The 20,896-nt window shown below is 34.6% G+C and overlaps 1 protein-coding gene across 5 annotated transcripts in view; it reads left to right on the top strand.

The window, feature by feature from the left end:
- Positions 1-20,896, top strand: part of THEMIS (thymocyte selection associated) — a 206,592-nt gene that overhangs the window by 38,783 nt on the left and 146,913 nt on the right. For 3 of the 5 annotated variants that reach the window (XR_003793697.1, XR_003793696.1, XM_029223748.1), the window contains exon 3: positions 18,519-18,977. The exons of 1 other annotated variant lie outside the window; for it this stretch is intronic. Coding sequence is in view for 2 of the 4 variants with exons in the window: in XM_029223748.1 (XP_029079581.1) it covers positions 18,519-18,977 (459 nt within the window). In the remaining 2 variants the exon portion in view is untranslated. Of the gene's footprint in view, positions 1-16,727; positions 16,758-18,518; positions 18,978-20,896 lie in introns of those variants that run through there. One more of the 5 variants, XM_029223749.1, reaches the window with a different exon arrangement.

Here is a 20,896-nt window from a genome sequence, read left to right as displayed (position 1 = left end):
TTTCTGGGCTATCCATTCTGTTTCACTGATTTGTTTATTTTTTCACCAGTACCACACTGTGTTGATTACTGCAGCTTTATAGTAAGTCTTGTCAGTTCTCTGGCTTTGTTCTCCTTTAATGTTGCTATCCTAAGTTTCTTGCCACTCCATATAAACCACAGAATCAGTTTGTCAGTATCCATGGAATAACTTACTGGGATTTTGACTGGCATTGCATTAAAGCTATAGATGCAGCTGCGAAGAACTGACATCTAAACAATATTATATATTCCTATTCATGAAGATAGAATATATCTCCATTTGTTTAGTTCTTTTATTTCTTTCATCAGAGTTTTGTAGTCTTCTTCATATAGATCTTGTACATATTTTGTCAGATTTATACCTATTTCATTGTTTTGGTGCTAATGTAAATGGTTTTGTGCCTTTAATTTCAAATTCCACTTGTTCATTGCTAGTACAAATAAAAGTGATTGACTTTTGTATATTAACGTATCTTGAAACCTTGCTATACTTATTAGTTCTAGGAGATTTTATTGATCCTTTCAGATTATAATTGAATACATTGTTGATATTATTATTATGAGCAACAAAATTTGTAAGATTAACTAAGAATAAGAAAATAAAAGTTTTTACTTTATCCTCACTCATTCCTTTTCTGCTGCTTTCCCTTTATGTAATTCCAAGTTTCTGACATATAATTTTTCTTCTCTCTGAAGAACTTTTTTTAACGTTTCTTGCAAAGCAGGTCTATTGGAACAAATTCCCTCAGTCGTTGTTTGTCTAAGAAAGTCTATAATTCTCCTTCACTTTTAAAGGATATTAGGATTCAGATTTCTTGGTTGGTGGGGTTTTTTTTCCTCAACGCTTTAAATATTTCACCCTCCTCTCTTCTTGCTTGCATGGTTTCTGAGGAGTAGTTAAATGCAATTCTTACCTCTGTTCTTCTACAAGTATGATAGGCAAGATTTTTTTCCTCTGACCTTTTTCAAGATTTTTTCATTACTTTTGATTTTCTGCAGTTTGAATATGATGTTCTTATGAAGTTTTTTTTAGAATCCTGTTTAGTGTTCTCTGAGCTTGCTGGATCTGTGGTTTGGTGTCTGACATTAATTTGGGGGAAATTATCAATCATTATTTCTTCAATTATTTCTTCTGTTTTTTTAAAATAAATTTATGTATTTATTTATGTAATTATTTATTTATTTATGGCTGCGTTGGGTCTTCGTTGCTGCGTGCAGGCTTTCTCTAGTTGTGGAGAGCAGGGGCTACTCTTTGTTGTGGTGCCGGCTTCTCATTGTGGTGGCTTCTCTTGTTGTGGAGCATGGACTCTAGGCACGTGGGCTTCAGTAGTTGTGGCATGTGGGCTTCAGTAGTTGTGGCACGTGGGCTCGGTAGTTGTGGCTCTTGGGCTCTAGAGCACAGGCTCAGTAGTTGTTGCGCACGGGCTTAGTTGCTTTGTGGCATGGGGAATCTTCCTGGACCAGAGCATATCCCCTGCATTGGCAGGCGGATTATTAGTGCCACCAGGGAAGCCCATTGCTTCTGTTCTTACTTCTCTTTCTTTTCTTTCTGATATTTCCATTATGCATATGTTACACCTTTTGTTGTTGTCATACAGTACTTGGATATTCTGTTCCGTGATTTTGTTTTATATTTTTTTCCTCACTGCTTTTCTGTTTTAGAAAGTTCTATTGATATATCCTCAGGCTCAGAGATTCTTTCCTCAGCTATGTCCAGTCTACTAGTGAGCCCATCAAAGGCATTCTTCATTTCCATTACAGTGTTTTTGATCTCTAGCACTTCATTTAGATTTTCTCTTATGCTTCTGTCTCTCTGCTTACGTTACCCACCAGTTGTACTTTATCCACTAGAAACCTTAGCATATTAATCATAATTGTTTTAAATTCCTGGTCTGATTGTTCCAACGTTGCTGCCATATCTGTGTCTGATTCTATGCTTGATTTGTCTCTTCAATTGTCTTTTTTTGCTTTTTTTAGTATGCCTTATACTTTTTTTCATGATGGTTAGGCATCATGTACTGGTTAAAAGGAGCTGTAGTGAATAGGCCTTTAGTAATGTGGCAGTAAGCTGTGGTAGGAGCGGAAACATTCTCTAGTCCTATGATTGTTATAGTATTTTTGTGAGCTTGTGCCTCTGAATTGTGAACTTCACAAATGCTTCTCAGTCCCATTCTCTGCATCTTTAGGTGGCATGGGATGGCTGGAGTGGGTTGGAGTTGGGTATTTCCCTTCTCCCCTGTGGAAGACCAGAGCAGGCTAAAGCTGGGTATTTCCCTTTCCCCAAGTGGAAAGGTGAGAGTGGGCTTTTGTTGCATATTTTCCCTAAGTGGAAGGCTAGGGTGGGTGTTAGTTGCGTATTTTCATCCCTCTGGGTCAATGAGTCCTGATAAAACACCAATAGTTTCTCTCGAGGGCAGGTCTTATTAAGAACAGAATGCTCTGGCCTATTTCAAAATGGTTTCTTTTGCCTTCCCCCCACCAGAAGCATGCGGGGATTTTTCTCTGATATTCACTGTGAGAGTCTGGTTAAGTTTTTGGTGGTAAAACTTACAAAATTGTGGGCCCCCCTATGACTAAGTTCCCCTGGAATTTTTTACTCTCAGACTTGTCCACTCTGAGCCGCTAGCAATTCATCAATTACAGGTCGGATTTGTCTACCCTGGTATTGGTTTTTGTAGCAGTTTCTTTTGTGGTAAATTGAGATTCTCTGTACTTGCCTGTCTGTCTCTCCAGTTTTGGAGGCAGTAGTTTGTCCTGTGATCTCACTTCTCTGATATATCTAAGAATAGTTGTTGATTTTTCAGTTTGTTCAGCTTTTCACTTTTTTTTTAGGACAGAGTGACAACTTCCAAACTCCTTATATGCCATGCCAGAAACCAGAAATCTGGTGGTTTTTAAAAAAATACCCATATATATATTTAGTTATTTTATCAGTGGTAGCCTGGGGATTACAATTAACGTCTTAATTTATAACAATCTAGTTTGGATTAATGAATTTAATTCCAATAGCATATAAAATTTGGCTCCCATATAGCTCTGTTTCTTACCTCTTGGTTCAAATTTTTATTATTATAAAAATTACATCTTTATACATTGTGTGCCTGTCAGCACAGATTTGTAACTATTTTTTATGCAATTGTTTTAAAAATAAGATATGAGAAAAAAATTGAAAATAAAACATACATTTAAATTTTCTTTTAATTTACTTTCAGAGTTATTTTTATTGATACTCTATTTCTTCACATGGAATAGAGTTACTGACTTGTGTCCTTTCATTTCAGCCTAAAGGACCCCCTTTAGTGTTTCTTGTATGGCAGGTTTGGTAGTGATAAATTCTCTCAGTTTTTGTTTATCTGGAAATGTCTTCATTTCTCCTTTAGTTTTAAAGGATTTTTTTTTTTCTGGACAGAGAATTTTTGGTTAATAGTCCTTTTCTTTCAGCACTTTTAAGTATGTCATCCCAGTGATTTCTGTCCTCTGTGATTTCTAAGTAGAAATTAGCTTTTAATCTTATGAGAAACGCTTGTATATGATGAATCTTTTCTTCTCTTCTTTTTTCAAAATTCTCTAACTGTTGGTTTTCAACAGTTTAATCATGATGTGTCTAGCCATGGATCTCTGAGTTTATTCCACCTGGAGTATGTTGAGATTCTTAAATGTGTAGATTAATGTTTTTCATCAAATTTTGGAAGTTTTTGCTATTATTTCCTGAAATATTTTTTCTACACTTTTTCCTCTCTCCTCTCCTTCTGAGGCATTCATTATTCACATATTGATATGCTTAATGGTGGACTTCCCTGGTGGTGCAGTGTTTAAGACTCCACGCTCCCAATGCAGGGGCCGTGGATTCGATCCCTGGTCAGGGAATTAAGATCCCACAAGTGGTGGGGCGCGGCCAATAAAAAGAGAAAAAAAAAGAGGGTGTATTATATGCTTGATGGTGTCTCATAGGTCTTTGAGGCTTTGTTTATTTCTCTTCATACTTTTTATTTCTTAGAATGGATAGTCTCAATTGACCTGTTTTCAAATTTGACTTATATTCTCTATTTGCTAAGACTTAATAAAATACTTTATTAAGTATTTCCATACTTCCTTTTCATTTGTAAACATAGTTTCTTTTAGTTCTTAAAACGTATTTAGTATAGCTGTTTAAATTCTTTCTCCAGGAATTCTAGTGTCTGGGCTTCCTCAGAAACAGTTTCTATCGATTGATTTTCTTTCCCCTTGTTTACGGGCCAGACATTCTTGTTCCTTTGCCTGTCTCACAGTTTGTTGTTGAAAAGTGGATATTTTCAACAATATAATGTGTCAGCACTAGAAGTTGCATTCTCCTCCCTCCTCAGGGCTTGTTTTTGCTGGTTGTTTAGTGACTTTTCTGAACTAAATCTGTAAAGTCTGCATTCTTAGTCATGTGTGGTCATTGAAGTCTCTGCTCAATTAGCTTGGTGGGCAATGAATGTCTGGACAGATATTTCCTTAAACAGCTGGAACCAAGAAGTCTCCAGTCTTTGTTAAGAGGTTCTGTGTTCATTTGGAGGCATGCTTTCAACACTCAACCAGGCAATTGAAAACTCTTGCTTAGCTTTTACTTCCTGTTCATGTAGCGCTTCAAAGTCAACCAGATTTGAGAGCTTACAGACTTCTCAGGTCTTTCTTGAGCATGCACACAGTTCTGGGCATGTGCACGGTAATATACATGTATGTGGTCTTCTAGATTTCCAGGAATATGTTGGAACTTCTCAATGTCCTTATAGACATCTCATTCCTCAGCTTTTCCTTTTAGGCTTTTTGGTTAGCCCATTTTTTTCTCCCAACTGTTAAACACCACTGCAGGCAGCCACAAAAATTAAATAATTGCCTCTCATTGTTTTTGACAAATGCTCTGAGGCCAAGTATTTTCCACTCACTGAGCTCAAAATAGATCAAATAGAGACAGCATTACAAATAGAATCTTCCAGGAAGTCACCAGACATATCAAATAATGACAATTTTCTGAGAATGATCTTGGAAGGAACTCCAACTTCTTTCTCCTCCATCTTGTGACTGCTAGGCTGCTGGCTTTGCCATGATTGGGGGCTGTTGGTTTTCAAGGCTACTGTGGAGTTGAAGGGGTTTGGAAGAATGGGAATACAAGCAAGTTAAGATGCCACAAAGTTTGCTGTTCTTACCAAGATTCAGCTACTTTTTCATTAAGAAATGTTCTCCAGATTGCTGCAATTCTTTGGTTAATTTCCAGAATTCTGAAAAAATTAATCCTGACTTTTTTTTTTTTAACCAGTTTCTCTACTGCTTTTTGGAGGAGACAATTTTCAAAGGTCCTTATTCCACTATTACACTGACATCATCCACTGTTCTGTATTGAAGTAAAGTATATGAACACAGATCCTTAATTTCTTATTGGTAGTTCAAAAGTTTTGATGAAGATGACCATAACCTTGTCAAGGGTACCTAGGGTACACTTTCTTTGCAAATAAAGATGCTCTACTGAAGAAAGATATCCAGCCTTCAACCAGTAAATATAGCTTTATAGATGCAGCTCCAGCAAATGAAAACTCAAGCAACAATTAAGAAAGAAAAGCTTTGTTAATTTGTCAAGGACTCTTTAAGGGAACAAACTGGAAGGTGATTTTTCACTAAAATGTGAGTGGGAAACTAAACTTGCAATATACATAACTGGTTGCGTATCCTATATTAATGTTATGTTTCCATATATCTTTATTATGTCATCTCAAAAATGTTCAGTATATTAAAAGAAATAAAAAGCAATCATTTCAGTTCTTTATGGAAATAAACATACTGCTTTAGAAGCATAATTTGTTATTTTAGAAGACAGCCCTCATAGCTAAGTCCTTTTATGAGCTAGGAAACATGCCATTCTTGCCAAACACAGCAAAAATATATTCTGATATTTGGTAGTTGATTGCGTTGTCTACATAGATCAGTAAATCATGTAATGTTTGGGTTATAATGAAGTTCCAAATTTCTGGATTACTTCTTGGAAATATTTGTTCCTCCTATATAGTGTTATTAAGCATGAATAATAAATGCTTTCTCTTTAGACATAAGAAATATCCTGAAAGAGTTTCAATACATTTTTTTCTGATGGACAGAGTTTATTTCTAAACAGCAAGTTTACATAATATCTCTAAACCATATGTTCAAGGAAGGTTGTGGTTACATCTATAAAACCACCATTAAAATTACAAGGCTAGATTGAAGATATTTTTCTGTTTGAAATTTTAGATCATATTTTATGAATTTTATTATTGTGGAGGAATTTTGTTGCTGGAGGCAACAAAATTTGTAAGAAATGTGATAGTAGAGCTTAGACATGGAACATTCTCTACTACTCTACAGTCTATCCTGACCACATCACACTCTCAAGTGAGAATCCTGATGATGTGCTGGACACCGTTCTAAATACTTTTGCATATAAAACTGTTCTAAACACTTTTATGTATACATAGGTTACTAATTGAATTCACATTTTACATATGAAAAAACAGAGTTACAGAAAGGTCAAGTAACTTGCCCAAGATCACATAGTTAAGTAAGTGGTTATGTTAAATCTACACTAGCACTGTTGAATAGAAATATAATGTGTATTCATCCAACATTATTTATGTGGCTATCCCAGGAAGCTTCACTTCTTCGACACATGGTCCACTCCATAGGGTTTCCCCTGAGTGAGTGATCAGAGCAAGCCCAAGATGGAAACCATAGTCTTCTATAACCTAATCTCAGAAGTGAAATACCATCACTTCTGCTATATTCTTTTGATCAGACAGACACATGCTGGTGCAATCTGGGAGGGGATTGCACAAAGGTGTGACAACCAGGTGGCAGGGACAGGAATCATTAGAGCCATCTTAGAGGCTACCTAGCACAGATATTTTTAAAAGTAAAAAAAAAAAAAGAAAAAAGTGAATTAATTTTAATAATGTATTTTAGGTAAAAATATGTATCTAAAATATTATCCTTTTAATATCTAATCAATAGAAAAATTATTGAGATATTTTATATTCTTTTCATGTTAAGTCTAAAACCCAGCATGTATTTTCCACTTACAGCACATATCAAGTCTGGCCATGCAAATTTCAAGTGGCCAAATTTCAAATGCTCAATACAATGCTCCAACTGTGGTACTGTAGTGGAGAGCACCAATACAGATCTAAACTGTTCCAGAGTCTGTGCTCTGAAGCACTTCTTGCTTAATCATAGAAAAGAGTGAGATGGTCTTTTTGTCAACCAACATCAGTGTTATAATGGGGATCCACAAATCCCCTGGATATGTGACATCCTTTCTAACTTTCCTGTTATATGCAGTAAACATTGTAATGTTAAAAAATCTAAATTAATGCTACTCCTAAATAACATGACATAGGAATTTTTAAATGAATGTTAGAAAATTTATTAACTATAAAATTGCCTTCATATGTTTAATGGATTTGAGTCATGCTTTAAAGACAAACTTTAGGCATTACTTCCTACATAAATTAATTTCTACCAGATAAATGGAAAAATGGACTTCATCTGTCAAGAGGTCAAGCCATCTTTAAGTAACCTTGCAGCTGCCAGGCCGACTTGCCACACTTCATAAATTAGATCAGTAATGAAACAATAAGCCCATATGAATGTAGTAGTTGATTCCTCATGGTACAGCAGACAGCATGAGCATCATGCTTTAATGGTTCCCCTTGAGCCCCATCTCCCACGGGTGAGATAGAACAGGCCAGGTGGGTGCCCAACGCACAGTGGAGGAACACTGAGTTTAGGAAATCCCCAAAGTATAAGAGGCTGATGGCCAATCTGCCATTCTTTGCCCTTGAAGAAAACATGTCTTTATTACCTTGGGATGTAAGAAAATCTCCTTGGAGGAGAGGAGGGAGACTTTAGTATCCTAAAATGCCTCTCAGGAAGGAGATACTCCCTATCATTGCCATACTGGTCAGGAAACAAATATTTTACCTCCAGTTTCTGAGGCATGTAGAAATGCTGTGGAGAATTATCTCCCAACATATCTATATCCCTTAGCAGTAAGACTGTTTCCAAAATCATTTTAATTATAAATGTGAAAAATATAGGAAAGTAGTAAGAATAACCAATGACAAAATTGGATTAATAATATAATTATTTCTTCAAGAAATAGATTAAGGTTAAATTATTAACATTTATGAAACTTGCTCCTTTATGCATGGATACCAAAACACCTAATACATACATAATGTATGTACATTCATACATTAAATATATTTAATAATAATTCACTTAAAATTCAGAACGAGTTTTCTCATTGTTTCATTTGGGAAACTATGTACTTAATCGAAAACATGTAATATTATATTCAGTGGTGATTTATTATATTTCATGTACCGTTGAAATGACTAAATCTTTCACATTTAGCCATTTTGTGATTGTAGCTATTTTTTAACTATAACATCTGTTTATAAAGGGACCTGATAGGAAAATTATATAAAAATATTTAAAATATATTTGATAGCTTTATAGTAAATAACTTTTTGTCTTCTGTTTTTTAAATGACTTATGTTAAAAGAAGTAAGCTACAGGGCAGAATTTGTTCTTATTTTTCCATCTGGATGTTATGATGACACATGATTCAGAAAAGCCCTAAATAGGGCTCCCTGCTTTTTGGACAATTTTCTATTCAAGGAATCATGGACCATTCTTCCAAGTTTTCTTGGTCAACCTCTCTTAAGACATCTCTTCCCCACTGTGCTCACTTAAGCAAAATAGATTCATCTATGCTTATTATACAAAATATTTTCCTAGACAAAAAGGGGTATTCTGCATATACGATGCAAGAAAATGTGAAGTAATCTAAATGCACAAAAAAATCAGACTTTTACACTAATTTTTAGTTCCATTTTTTATTGGCCTATGTTTTCTTCTCTTCAGTACATGATCAGATTTTTTTTCTAAGTCTTTGGTCTTTTGATAACTAAAATATATATTATCTGGAACACAAATGGACTGCAGTTCTAGGTCAAAATGTTCTTTTCACTCACCCATGTGCATTTGAGAATCAGAACGGAATTCTGTCAGAAATATCATTTTAAAATAGGCTTTTCTACAACTGGTACTGTTCTATAAGTTCTCATAGTATTAATATTTTGTGCACATCTTCTAAAAATCTATCTCATCACTTTTTGCTCTTACCATCTCCTTATCTTTCATGCACAATTCCTTCAAAGCTCTTTATGGTGTTGCCTCAACAGTATCACCATGGAGGAACTCTCATGAGAGGAACCAGACTGTCCAAACAAATTGTCTACTCGGTCTTCATTTCCTGAAGTGGACATTGGCAAAACACATTACTGTATTTATACATAATTACATATCAGAGATTTAGAGGTTCTGTCATTGGAACAAAAGATTTTTTTCAGTAGACTTTATTTTTTAGAGCAATTTTAGGCTTTCACAACAAAATTGGCATAAAGTACAGAGATTTCCCATACCTCTACATATGCACAGTCTCCTCCATTGTTAACATCCCCTACCAGAGTGGTACTCTTGTTACAACTGACAGATTTACCTTGACACCTCATAATCATTCAAGTTCTTGGTTTACATTGTAGTTTACTCTTGTTGTTGTATGTTCTATGGGTTTAGACAAATGACATGTATCCACCATTATGGCATCATACAGAGTATTTTCACTGCCCTAACCATCCTATGTGTTCGGTCTGTTCATCCTCTCTCCCTCACAACCCCTGGCAACCACTGATCTTTTTACTGTTTCCGTAGCTTTGCCTTTTGCAAAATGTCATACGGTTGGAATCATAGACTATGTAGTCTTTTCAGATTGGCTTCTTTCGCTTAGTAATATGCATTTACAGTTCCCCTATGTCTTTTCATGGCTTTCTAGCTCATTTCTCTTTAGCGTTGAATAATATTCCATTGTCTGGATGTACCACAGTTTATTTATCCATTCACCTACTGAACGACATCTTAGTTGCTTCTAAGTTTTGGCAACTATAAAGCTGCTATAAATGTCCATGTGTAGATTTTTGCATGGACATAAGGAACACAACTTTTTGAAGTTATAAAATGTATTGATTTTTCCCAAATTTACCAATGCCACATCTATCTTGTAGAAAATTAGAAAAGGGAAGAAAATGCAGGGGTGAGAGCATAGCTCCCTATAATCTCATCACCAGAGCTGTTTAGCATTAATATTTAGTTTCCTTCTATTGTTTTCCAGTAGTACACCTACACACATACAGACATGTTTTAATATAATGAGAAGTAAGCCTATTTCTGAGGACTTGCCTATGTCATTAAATATTCTTCAAAACATAATTTTTATTTTCTGTATAATAGTCCATCATATGCTTATACCATAATTAATAAATCCATTCCAAACATGGTCATTTTGCAATTTATGCTATAATGAACAGCCTTTTAACTGAAGTTTTGCCTGCATTTCTGATTATTATGATAATTTCATATACATAAAATTATGACTTCAAAAGTAAAAATGTTTTTAAAGCTTTTGATGCATATTGCCAAATCACATTCAATAAAGATTCTGCCAATTTACATCCCACCAGGAACTAATGACAGGGCCCATCTACCTGCTTTTTTCAAGCTATTACTTAACTGTCCATCCTTCCTCACTCCCACTTTTTAAATTAACAGCTTTATTGAGCTATAATTTACATAGCATAACATTCAGCTGTTTTAAGTATACAGTTTAAGGGTTTTCAGTGTCTCTGTCTCAGGTTTTTTTTTTTTTTTTAGCAACATGAATTTAAATAAATGAAAAGAGGTAATTGTTAAGTGCTTACTACAAACTTTGGGCTGTAGAGGGTACTCAGTGATTGTTAAATATCTTTAAAAAACTTTAGAGAGGTTTCTTTGCTTCATGAGACCCAGCATGGTTAGGCCTCTAATGTTCTCATTTCAGCTCTATCTTCCTTATTATGAAAATAAGTTCTTCTGGCCTTTGGGGGCAGCTGATCTGTTATGCTTAGTTTTTGATGATGGGGTAAATTTTCATCTCTTTCTAACATATTCTGTGTCTTTTTGCGATACTTTATTGGGAAGTTAGAGACTGTCACGTCTAGGCTGCTAGACAGTTGACATTTAAATCCCTCTTGATCAGATATTAGCCATATGAAGCTCCAATTTGTTTATCTGTAGTGTCTAAAGTGATCAACAACAGCAAGTCCAGTCTCTCTGATCTTTCCTGCAAGCTATAGTCAGGGCATATCTCTGAATAGTCTGAACTAGTTCCAAAGGTGTTACCTGCGCCGGATCTCCCAATGCTCAAACAAGACATCTCAAAAACTGCTCTTGAGCTCTTGCTGACTAAATACCCAGTCAGATCTTCTGTATGAGGTCCAGCAAACTGTTTTCCAGAGCCAATCCAGTGGAAATGATGGTGGGCTTGCCAGTTGAAGAGTTATTGCCAATTTCAGGTGGGATTTTCAAATTTATGTTACTCGAGTTAGTTTTTTGGTTGCCTAGTAATATGGGATCAAAAGGATGTGCTTAGGAAGAAAATGTTCCTTTATATATGCTGGCGAATTTAGGAAAAAAAAAGTTTGGTTCTCTTTATTGTGCAAATCAAAATCTATTTAAATCTTAAGCTCTGAAATCCATTTAAAACTTATGGTTACGTTGGAAAATTACCTCTCTTCCTAATTTGAATTTAATGTAAACTGATTTTTAATTGTTTTGCATAACCATGGGTAACAGATTTTTTTAAACACTGCATGGTAAAAATCAGCAAATATGTCAGACAAAGCACAACATTAACGGAAACACCACAGCATATGTTGACAGTTATGGAAGAATTGCTGCTGTTTTCACCCTTCACACCAGAATAATTTTTTCAATATTTACCTCCCATGTGTAGAGAGGGAAACATATGCGGTATTATATAATCATAAGCATAAACAGGTGGCTACTTAGGTACATTTAATTTGCAAGCAACATCAATACTGAACAACGCAATCAGCACCACATGGCTCCCAAACTCTTTCCACTAACATTCCATTAGCAAAATTAAGATCATTAAAATAGAGGGAGGGTATACTCCTCCCTCAGTTGGCTTCAACTACCCTTCAGAGCCATGAATAAAACACATTTTCAAAAATGCCTTGGCATTTTGCTGCTTCTTTTGTTCAAGGGAACTTCAGCAACTGTGTATAATGTATACCTTGTGAATAACTACAACCAGCACAATATTTGCATTTAAAATGTGCTTACATCTCCCTATAATCTGCTTATTATGGGCATAAAATTTTGGTGGTCAAATTCTAAGCAATTTATCAAAGCCTGGAGTCAGACAAATTCCTCAAAGCCACCTGGAAATATTTCCCCAAAGGCAGTGCACCTGAAGAGGTCACCTGAGGCTCCTTTCCATAATCAAACACTCTGGCAAAATCTGTAATGGTAGCTGGGAACATTTTTTGCTCAGCCTGTGTCAGATACTGAACTGTGGATTCTACATATTTTGTCTCATCTAATTTGATCCAAACTGGATCCTCTTTGGCCCTGTAAGTATTCATCTCTCTGATGTTATAACCATCCTACAATGGCTTAGAATTCCAGAGTGAAAGAAAATGGTATGAAAGAATAGCTATTATTTCTTGTATTTTGCTTTTTCAGTGCTTGCTCTGTGTCAAGTGCTATCTAAGCATGTTACATGTATTGACTCATTTAATCATCACAATGACTTTATGAGGTAGGTGAAACAATTTTCTCCATTTTATAGAAAAGGAAATTATAACCCTGAGAGTTTAAGTTCTCAAGTTTACACAGTGGGAAAAGGACTGAGGCCAAACTTAAACCCAGGTTGTTTGAATCAAAAATTCATACTTTTAACCACTTCACTTTCCTATTGGGATAGTAGTGTGTTGCTGGGCCTGAAAATTCTATTGCCTAAAGTCAGCAAGAGCCAGGAGTAGTAAATGTGTGATATTTTGACGGTCTCCTAATAAAGCCTCGTGAGAGATTTGGGGGACCTAATGTCTGTGGGTGTTCTTTCCAGTCCTGAAACCTCTATGTGTCTTCTCCTAACAAAAGGGGCAGTGCTCTGGAGAACTGTAAGAGTCCAGAGAACTGTGCTCTTGCCAAGGTTTATGAGAAGAAGAATTTCTGACATCTTCTCGCCTCATCCTAGGTCTATTACTCGTTCTCACTGCTTAGGAGAGAGAAAGCCATGATTATAACAGATTTAGGCATTGATATCAAATTATATCATTTGATTTCAAAGTCTAACATTATTAATGTAAATTATTTGTTAAATATCTCAAATGTATTAGATATTGCATATCACTCCTTTCAAGGCTTTACTGGGAAAATAAAGGTCTTTTTCATGCAGTGGTTGAACCATTGAGGTAAAAATGAATCAAAAGATTTTACGATTTATTCTTTTTATCACCAGGTAAAAGAACTATTAAAAATTGTTAATAGCTATTATAGATCATTCTGATTTCATTATACATGTAAAGACATTCACACGTAGGAATTCTACAGCCACACTTAGCATCTAACACTTAACAAACTTGGTCACTGTCTTAGATATGTCTTCTCCCCCTCCTAAATACTCCATTAAATTACTACACAAAATTTTCTTATGAATTTGACTTTCCTCACATTCCTTGTTTCTGCTCTTGGAGACTTCTGTCAAGATTGTTTGAATCGCTCATTAGTTGATGATTTTCAGTAATCTCAGAAATCTGGAGAATTTTCTCACAGTTTGGACATTATTATTATTATATGTTTCATTACTTTGCTCAAGAATTTTGAGTTTTTTGCTTTGATAGGGTATTTCATGCATCTCGTTTTAATCTGAAGTTAAATAGAGATGCTTGAGCTAGGATTCTAATCAAAATACCAGATTTGGGATAGTCTTGAAGAAGATCGTTTTTGTAGGATGTGCTGACCTAAGAATTGTCTTGGAAATGTAACAAAATAATAGGAAAATGTGGAATGAGAAACCTATATAGGCAAGTATAAAATAACAAGGATGCTTAGGAACTTGATTGCAGGACAAATTGCCATTTTAAAGAGGCAGAGGCATACACTCACAAAAATAAGTGAAGCACACTTTGCTTTATTGGCAGAGAGACAAGACACATGATCAAAAATATGTAGCAGTCTGATTTGTCTCTAAATCTTCTCCTTCACATAGCTCAGTCCATTAGAAATTTTTGAGCAGTATCTCAAATATATATGTATTTATTTAAAATTATGGCAGCTATGCATATATATGCATGTATATTTGATGTGTTGTTCATCTATATCTCAAAGGCAAATTTCTTTATGATGATAGTGGATGTGAATCCACATGTTGATAACTTTAAAGTGTTAAAGAAGTTTCAGCCACTCTTCATATTTTATTAGACGAGAGTGTCATTGTTTTATTTCATAATATGGCTGAAGAAGAGATTGAGTGAGAGTAGAAATGTAGACTTTGTCCTTTTTTTTGTTCACTTGTGTTTATATTAGTTTTATTTTCAATACATGATTTCTTTGCAAGAAATGTGTGAAGCCATTTATCCATTTTGTGAGATTTACTTTATTTAAAAACTGTGATAATGTATTCTGGAAACCCACTTACATATGGCCAGGTGGTCTGCAGCACACTCAAAGAACATGATCTTGTGGACAGCGCTGTCAACCCCTTCAGCTTGTGCAGTTCCCAGGCCTCCCGCGTGCCTGTACCTCCAGGCACGTGGCCATCTGATGTATGAGGAGATGAGACTAGTGCCAATCAATGTCAAATATCAGTGAAGTTCACTTTCTTATGTTGCTTGTTTTAAAAAGTTCTAAGAATTTCTGCACCCAGAAGGACGGTGAAAGGCTGCACAAACAATTTATGATTTACAATAATAATGAAAGGCTTAAATATGTAACCATGTGATTAAGCCCTTGAGCTTTAGAGACACAAAATCCTACTTGTATCTTATGAGCTGTGTGATGATAGAGAATTTATGGTATCTCTTCAAACTTTCCTGTGGTTATTTGTGAAGTGTTTGTTTTTTATTTCTAGCTACCTCGTATTGTAATTTGGAAAATTGAATTCTATCAGACATGTAAATTTCCAGCACATTCTAAGCTGCTAATATTTTAATAATCCTAATTTTGATAATATGAGAGGAAGATGAGAATTAGTACATAAAATTCACTCTAAGATTCCTTATCTCAGAGATAGAGGGAATATATTTGGTTGGAACTGAAAGCAAGCTAGAAATTAGACAAAGAAAAAAGATTGTGAACTCCTTTCACACATTACATCATACACAATGATCTTATGTATATAAATAGTATTGTGATACACAGGTGGAAATTTTAATTTTTTAGATTACTCCCTATTTGGGTGAGAATTGATGAGTTAGAGAAAAAAGTAGAAAAAAATCTGATGAGTGTAAATTCTTCACTCTGAACCAGGAAGTTATTTTTGCTCTTCTCATACTGGAGAGTCTGGAAAGGCTGACCAATGCAAAGGGAGGGCCAACCTGTGAGACCCACATACATATCTTGTGAACTGGAATAAACATGTTCTCATAGGAAATGTCCTTGCAAGTCATTTGTGTGACAGGGAGGTGGCCTGATGTGGAGGTAAGATTATGAGACTTGGATTTAAAAGGTTTGGCTTGAGATTCCATAGCCATGACTATGAAAATCATGACCATTTTTATATCCCCCAGTAATAATATTTGTTTTACTGTTCTTGAAAGAATATAAATGATGCATATGAAGAAAATTATTCAAGCTTGCAACTTTTTAAGCAAATTTCAGTTGTTACTATTAATAATAATAATAATGATTGCAGATCATTAAGAATTGGATAAAAATATAAACTCCCCAAAAGCCTGAGATTCAGGGACAAGATCTTAAAGACTAAATTTACTTATTGACTATTTTTCAACTAATTGCATTTCCTCATAATTTTTGTTTCTCAAGTAACATACTCCTTATGAACAATTTCTCCTAGGTAAAAATAACACGAATATCCATTTTAATAGGTGACAATCAAATTTGGAAATAGAAATCTATTTTCTTTCTGCTTTTTAACTTTCATTGTGAGGATTACATATTGGCTTATTTTATTATCTCTCTAATGATCACTCAGCTCCTGAAATATGTTTTGTTTTGTGTTTTGAAAAAGTAAATTATATTTTCTCTTGTATAAAACTATTATTACACTCTGAGAAAAAGATGGAGAAAAAATTGGTTGAATTTAAAGCTGATCATATCTATGGTGCTATAGTTTATTCTGAAATTAAAGTTCCAATATGACATCATTCACATATATATGTATATATACATATATAGCTGTATATACTTGCCCTAGTTTATACGGTATCGAGTGGCTGTTTGTAAGAAGGGACTCTTTGGACTGGCTGCAATAACATATAAAGAAATGTTAATAAAATATTTTTCCTGTACTCTGCCACTTAGCATGCTAAACTGTGTCCTTAATCATCTCCTAAGGGAAAACACACAGATTTCTTAGATAGATTTTCCTTGCAATAGAGACATCCAACAAGACAGCTCTGAAGTGTGTGATTAACTTGAAATAATAGTGGCCCTTAGGGTTTCAGGCTTTTTCTACTTCATAACATTTTGGGTCTGTTATTACCTTAGGTGAACCCAATTCCCCAGGAAAGAAGATGCTGACTTAATTCTTCTGTGACTTATGTCATCAATATAGCGAGGATAGAAATGAAACCATGTTTCTCTACGCTTATGAGATTCTAGGTAGCTATTATTTAAACTTATTTCACAAAACCTGCTGAATTTTTTATACCCTGATGATGACTGTGGACTCTTAGAAATAAATCTTCACATGGAAACAAATGAGATTAAACATGTGCATGCACTTGCACACGGGCACGAGCACACACACACACAAATTCAGTTACTGTGGAGAATTCGAGAGTACTATTTTATTGGATTTTCCCTGATACAAGACATAATAAAATAGGAAGTTCCTTCAAAGTAAATGCTTCTTTGCCTTACTGTCTTCAAGCACACCATGCAGGGAATGAACACTATTCGATTTATAAAGGTTTTCAGGACAGATTGCACATGCTACCTTCCTCAGCCTTTGCCAGGATTGTATCACCCACTTTTTCAGGACATTTATATTTAAAAGTAACCAAAATCCTGTATTTTTTTTCATTTGAGCAAAGATCGACTAAAAAATAACATCATAAATCTTTGTACTATAACCCAAAATACACATAAAAGACATTGTAACCTGGTTAATAATAATTTGATACATAGATAAATTTAATTGGACTGTATTTTTGACTAAATGAATAAATAACTTTTACAAGCTATATCATTCTAGTAGGATTCTTTATACACTGCCTTCTTATTGTATGCTATTATATAATAATTGTCTTAATTTACTTTGAGGTTAACAAAGCAATTACCTAATTTTTCCTTTGTTCTTATTTTCTCTGGAATTTATTAAAATTTATTCAATAAATAAATTTCTGAAAGTGCTACAAAACACATGTGCTTATAAAATAAAAGCAAAATAATTCAAAGAGAAGAATGAAACTTAAACATGCAAGCATAAAAAGCTGTGTCTTAAAGAACAAAAATTCATTGTGTCAGTGACTATCCCAATAGTATTAGAGGAAAAAATTTGAAATAGTGAAACCATGGCAGAATTAGAAAAGTAGTGAGAAGAATGAATGATATATAATCAAGAGTATTCAATCCAGAACAACTACCTAACCTGGCATTTCTCAAGGAGAGTTATGTGGACCACTAATATATCGTGACATACTATTTTGTAATTTATTTATGAATGTTTCCCCAAGAGTTTTAGAATGAAAGAAATTTGGGAAATTCTGCATGTTATATTCCCCTCTTGTGAGTCACAGTACATCTAAAGTTTCTGAGAAATCTTAAATTACTTGGAAATATGTAGATATTTTTTATTGTAGTAAAATGCATATAACATCAAATTTACCATTTTAAAGTGTACAATTTAGTGTCATTACGTACATTCACAATGTGTTACAACCATCACCATGGGCTAGTTCCAGGTAATCGTTGTAATCGTTAATTTGACCATGAAACAGTTTCCTTCTGGAATATCTTTTAATTTTGGTGTTTCCAGAGAATATATATGGAAATATTGATCCAATCCTTTCATTTTAAAAATTAAAAATGCGATCTTGAGAGATTAAATGCCCTGCTCAAGATCACACATGTGGTTGGGAGATAGCCAGTATCTCATGCAGATTGCATTTCCAAGAAGTGGGCCTTTTCTATCTCACGCTATTTTCCCCTTTCCATCTATGTGGCCTGTCTGGATCTGACAATCCAGTAACCTACAGAAAATACATTAAGATTTTACCTAGAAGAATTCAAGATTAAAACAAATATCTCTAATCTTGAAAAAGGTACATTACTTTTAAATGCTACGTTTTACTTGTTTTATAACTCTCTCGCTGTGATTTTCTTATGAGAACTTTCTAATTCACAGAATTCTGTTCTCAGGTCTTTTTAAGATTGTGGCTGATAAAACTCCATACCTCACTATGGAAGAAATTACAAGAACCATCCATATTGGACCAAGTAGACTGGGGCATCCTTGCTTCTATCATCAGAAGGATATAAAACTAGAGAATCTCATCATAAAGCAAGGTGAGCAAATCATGCTCAACTCAGTCGAAGAGATCAATGGAGAAATAATGGTGAACTGTGGTGTGCTAAGGAATCATCAAAATCACTCATTTACTTTGCCTTTGTCACAAGAAGGAGAGTTCTATGAATGTGATGATGAACATATTTATACCCTAAAGGAAATTGTCCAATGGAAGATCCCCAAGAACAGAACACGAACTGTGAAACTTACAGACTTTTCAAATAAGTGGGACTTAACAAATCCATTCCCTAAAGGCTTTTATGGTGCTGTGATTCTCAAGCCTGTTTATGAAATTCAAGGTGTGATGAAATGTAAGTATCCCCTGAGAATGATACTTTATGAACATGATTGTGGGGTTTGGGAAAGAGAAAAGCTTTAGTCTAAAGAATGGAACTCTGTCCCTGACTTGCCCATTAAGCCCACTGAGAGTCAGATTCTCATCTATAAATAAGCAAATCATGAAGACTCAAATTCAGCAATGTATGTAAGCAAATATTTTAAATTGTGTGGTGCTATCCAAATGTAAAATGCTGTAATTGTCAGGTACAGACAGATTAAAATATTTATTTTTATCACTGCCAGTTAAATAGGATCAGAAAAGAGCTACTTTTTAGAATAGAGAATTAATTGGCTAGAAAGAAGCTTTCTTATATGGAGGTGGTCATAAAAGAGGTAAGACACAAAGTTTCTTTATGTATCCCTTACTCCTATTTTTGTGAGAGCCTTTTTTCTTTTTTTTTTTTCAGCCATCCCTCATTGGTCATAAATCCTCCTATTAGCTTGGAGTCCTTCTGACTTAAGGGAAAATGATATGACAAATTAATTCACACATAAGTGTGGGTTTAAAAGGATTCTATTGAAATATAGTTGTTTTACAATATTATATTAGTTTCAGGTGTACAGCATAGTGATTCAATATTTTTATACATTATACTACCTTTAGAATTATTACAAAAATGGCTATATTTCCCTGTGCTGTACAATATATCCTTGTTGCTTATCTATCTTATACATAGTACTTTGTATAACTTAATCCCATACCCCTATCCTGATCCTCCCCCTTTCCCTCTTCCCACATAAGTGTATTTTAATATGTAATCTTCATAAGATTTTTGCATTTTAAAATAAGAATAGCTGGAGAGAGCATTGTAATCCTAAAGAAATTAACACCTTGACTTTTTAAGATTATGGCACATAAGCATAACAAGTATGGAACAAAGAGTTCTGTATTTGCAGTAAGAAGTCCTGGATTCTAACTCTGGTCAATAACTTAACAGGTGGTAGCTTTGGGTGAGCCATGTAAACTGCGTCTATACAAAGGGGATGATGATATCCCTTTTGTCTATGACTTGGAGTTGTTTTGAGAATGAAATAAGGTTCTATTAAGATACTATATGTAATACACCCGAGGAAAAAAAAGCAATATGTAAAAATGTTTGGTCAAAGAGTACCCCTTGGATATCTCAAATTCTATTTATCTCTGCCCCCATTAATATTGTTGGTCACATGCAATTGTGAAAAACTTGACATGCCTTTTGAGTAGGTTTTAGAGCTATGTTAAATTTTGTTACATACATATATTTAACCAGAAATCAATTAATTCATTTGAGCAAAAGGTATAGGTAAGGAATTCCACTCAAGTAGTGATTTTTTTTTGTACTACAAAAAATTGAGGCCACAGCATGATTATTTTTTTAAGTTGACAAAATATTGAAGTCGCAGCAAACTTTAGACCTCACATTAGTGTTTTGTCAGTTTTCCCAAAATGTACAATCAAAATTGATAACTGAGTTTTCCTAACAAATGGATAGCATTTTCTCATTTTAAATTTTGTTATTTTTCTAAAACCATTGGCATCTCCTATCATGCAGGTGCAAATGAAGGCGAACCCAGAACCTAAGCACATGAACAAGATGGTTACAGCATTTAATGAATTTAGGTTAGGGATCACGAAGGCCTTCACTGCGGAAATTACATTTAAACTAAGATCTGAAGGGTGCATAGGAGATGGGCAGGCTGAGAGAGAGGGGTCAACATTGGAGGAAGCAGACGCAGCTTGCAGGAAAGCAGGTCAGCAAGAGACTGTGGTTCCAGTGCACCTGGTGTGAGACGAGAGAGGAGAAGGCAGGCTGAGACAGATATCAAAACATGCAATGGGGTAGTGGAATCAGTCATGGAGGATCTTGAAATATATGTTAAGGGGTTAACATTTGTCCAAAGAGCAAATTAA

Source organism: Monodon monoceros, unplaced genomic scaffold, assembly GCF_005190385.1.
Source record: "Monodon monoceros isolate NGI ecotype Baffin Bay Population unplaced genomic scaffold, NGI_Narwhal_1 Super_Scaffold_15, whole genome shotgun sequence".
NCBI lineage: Eukaryota > Metazoa > Chordata > Mammalia > Artiodactyla > Monodontidae > Monodon > Monodon monoceros.
The sequence above is the reverse complement of the archived record's forward strand: the minus strand, read 5'-3'. Positions and strand labels throughout refer to the sequence as shown.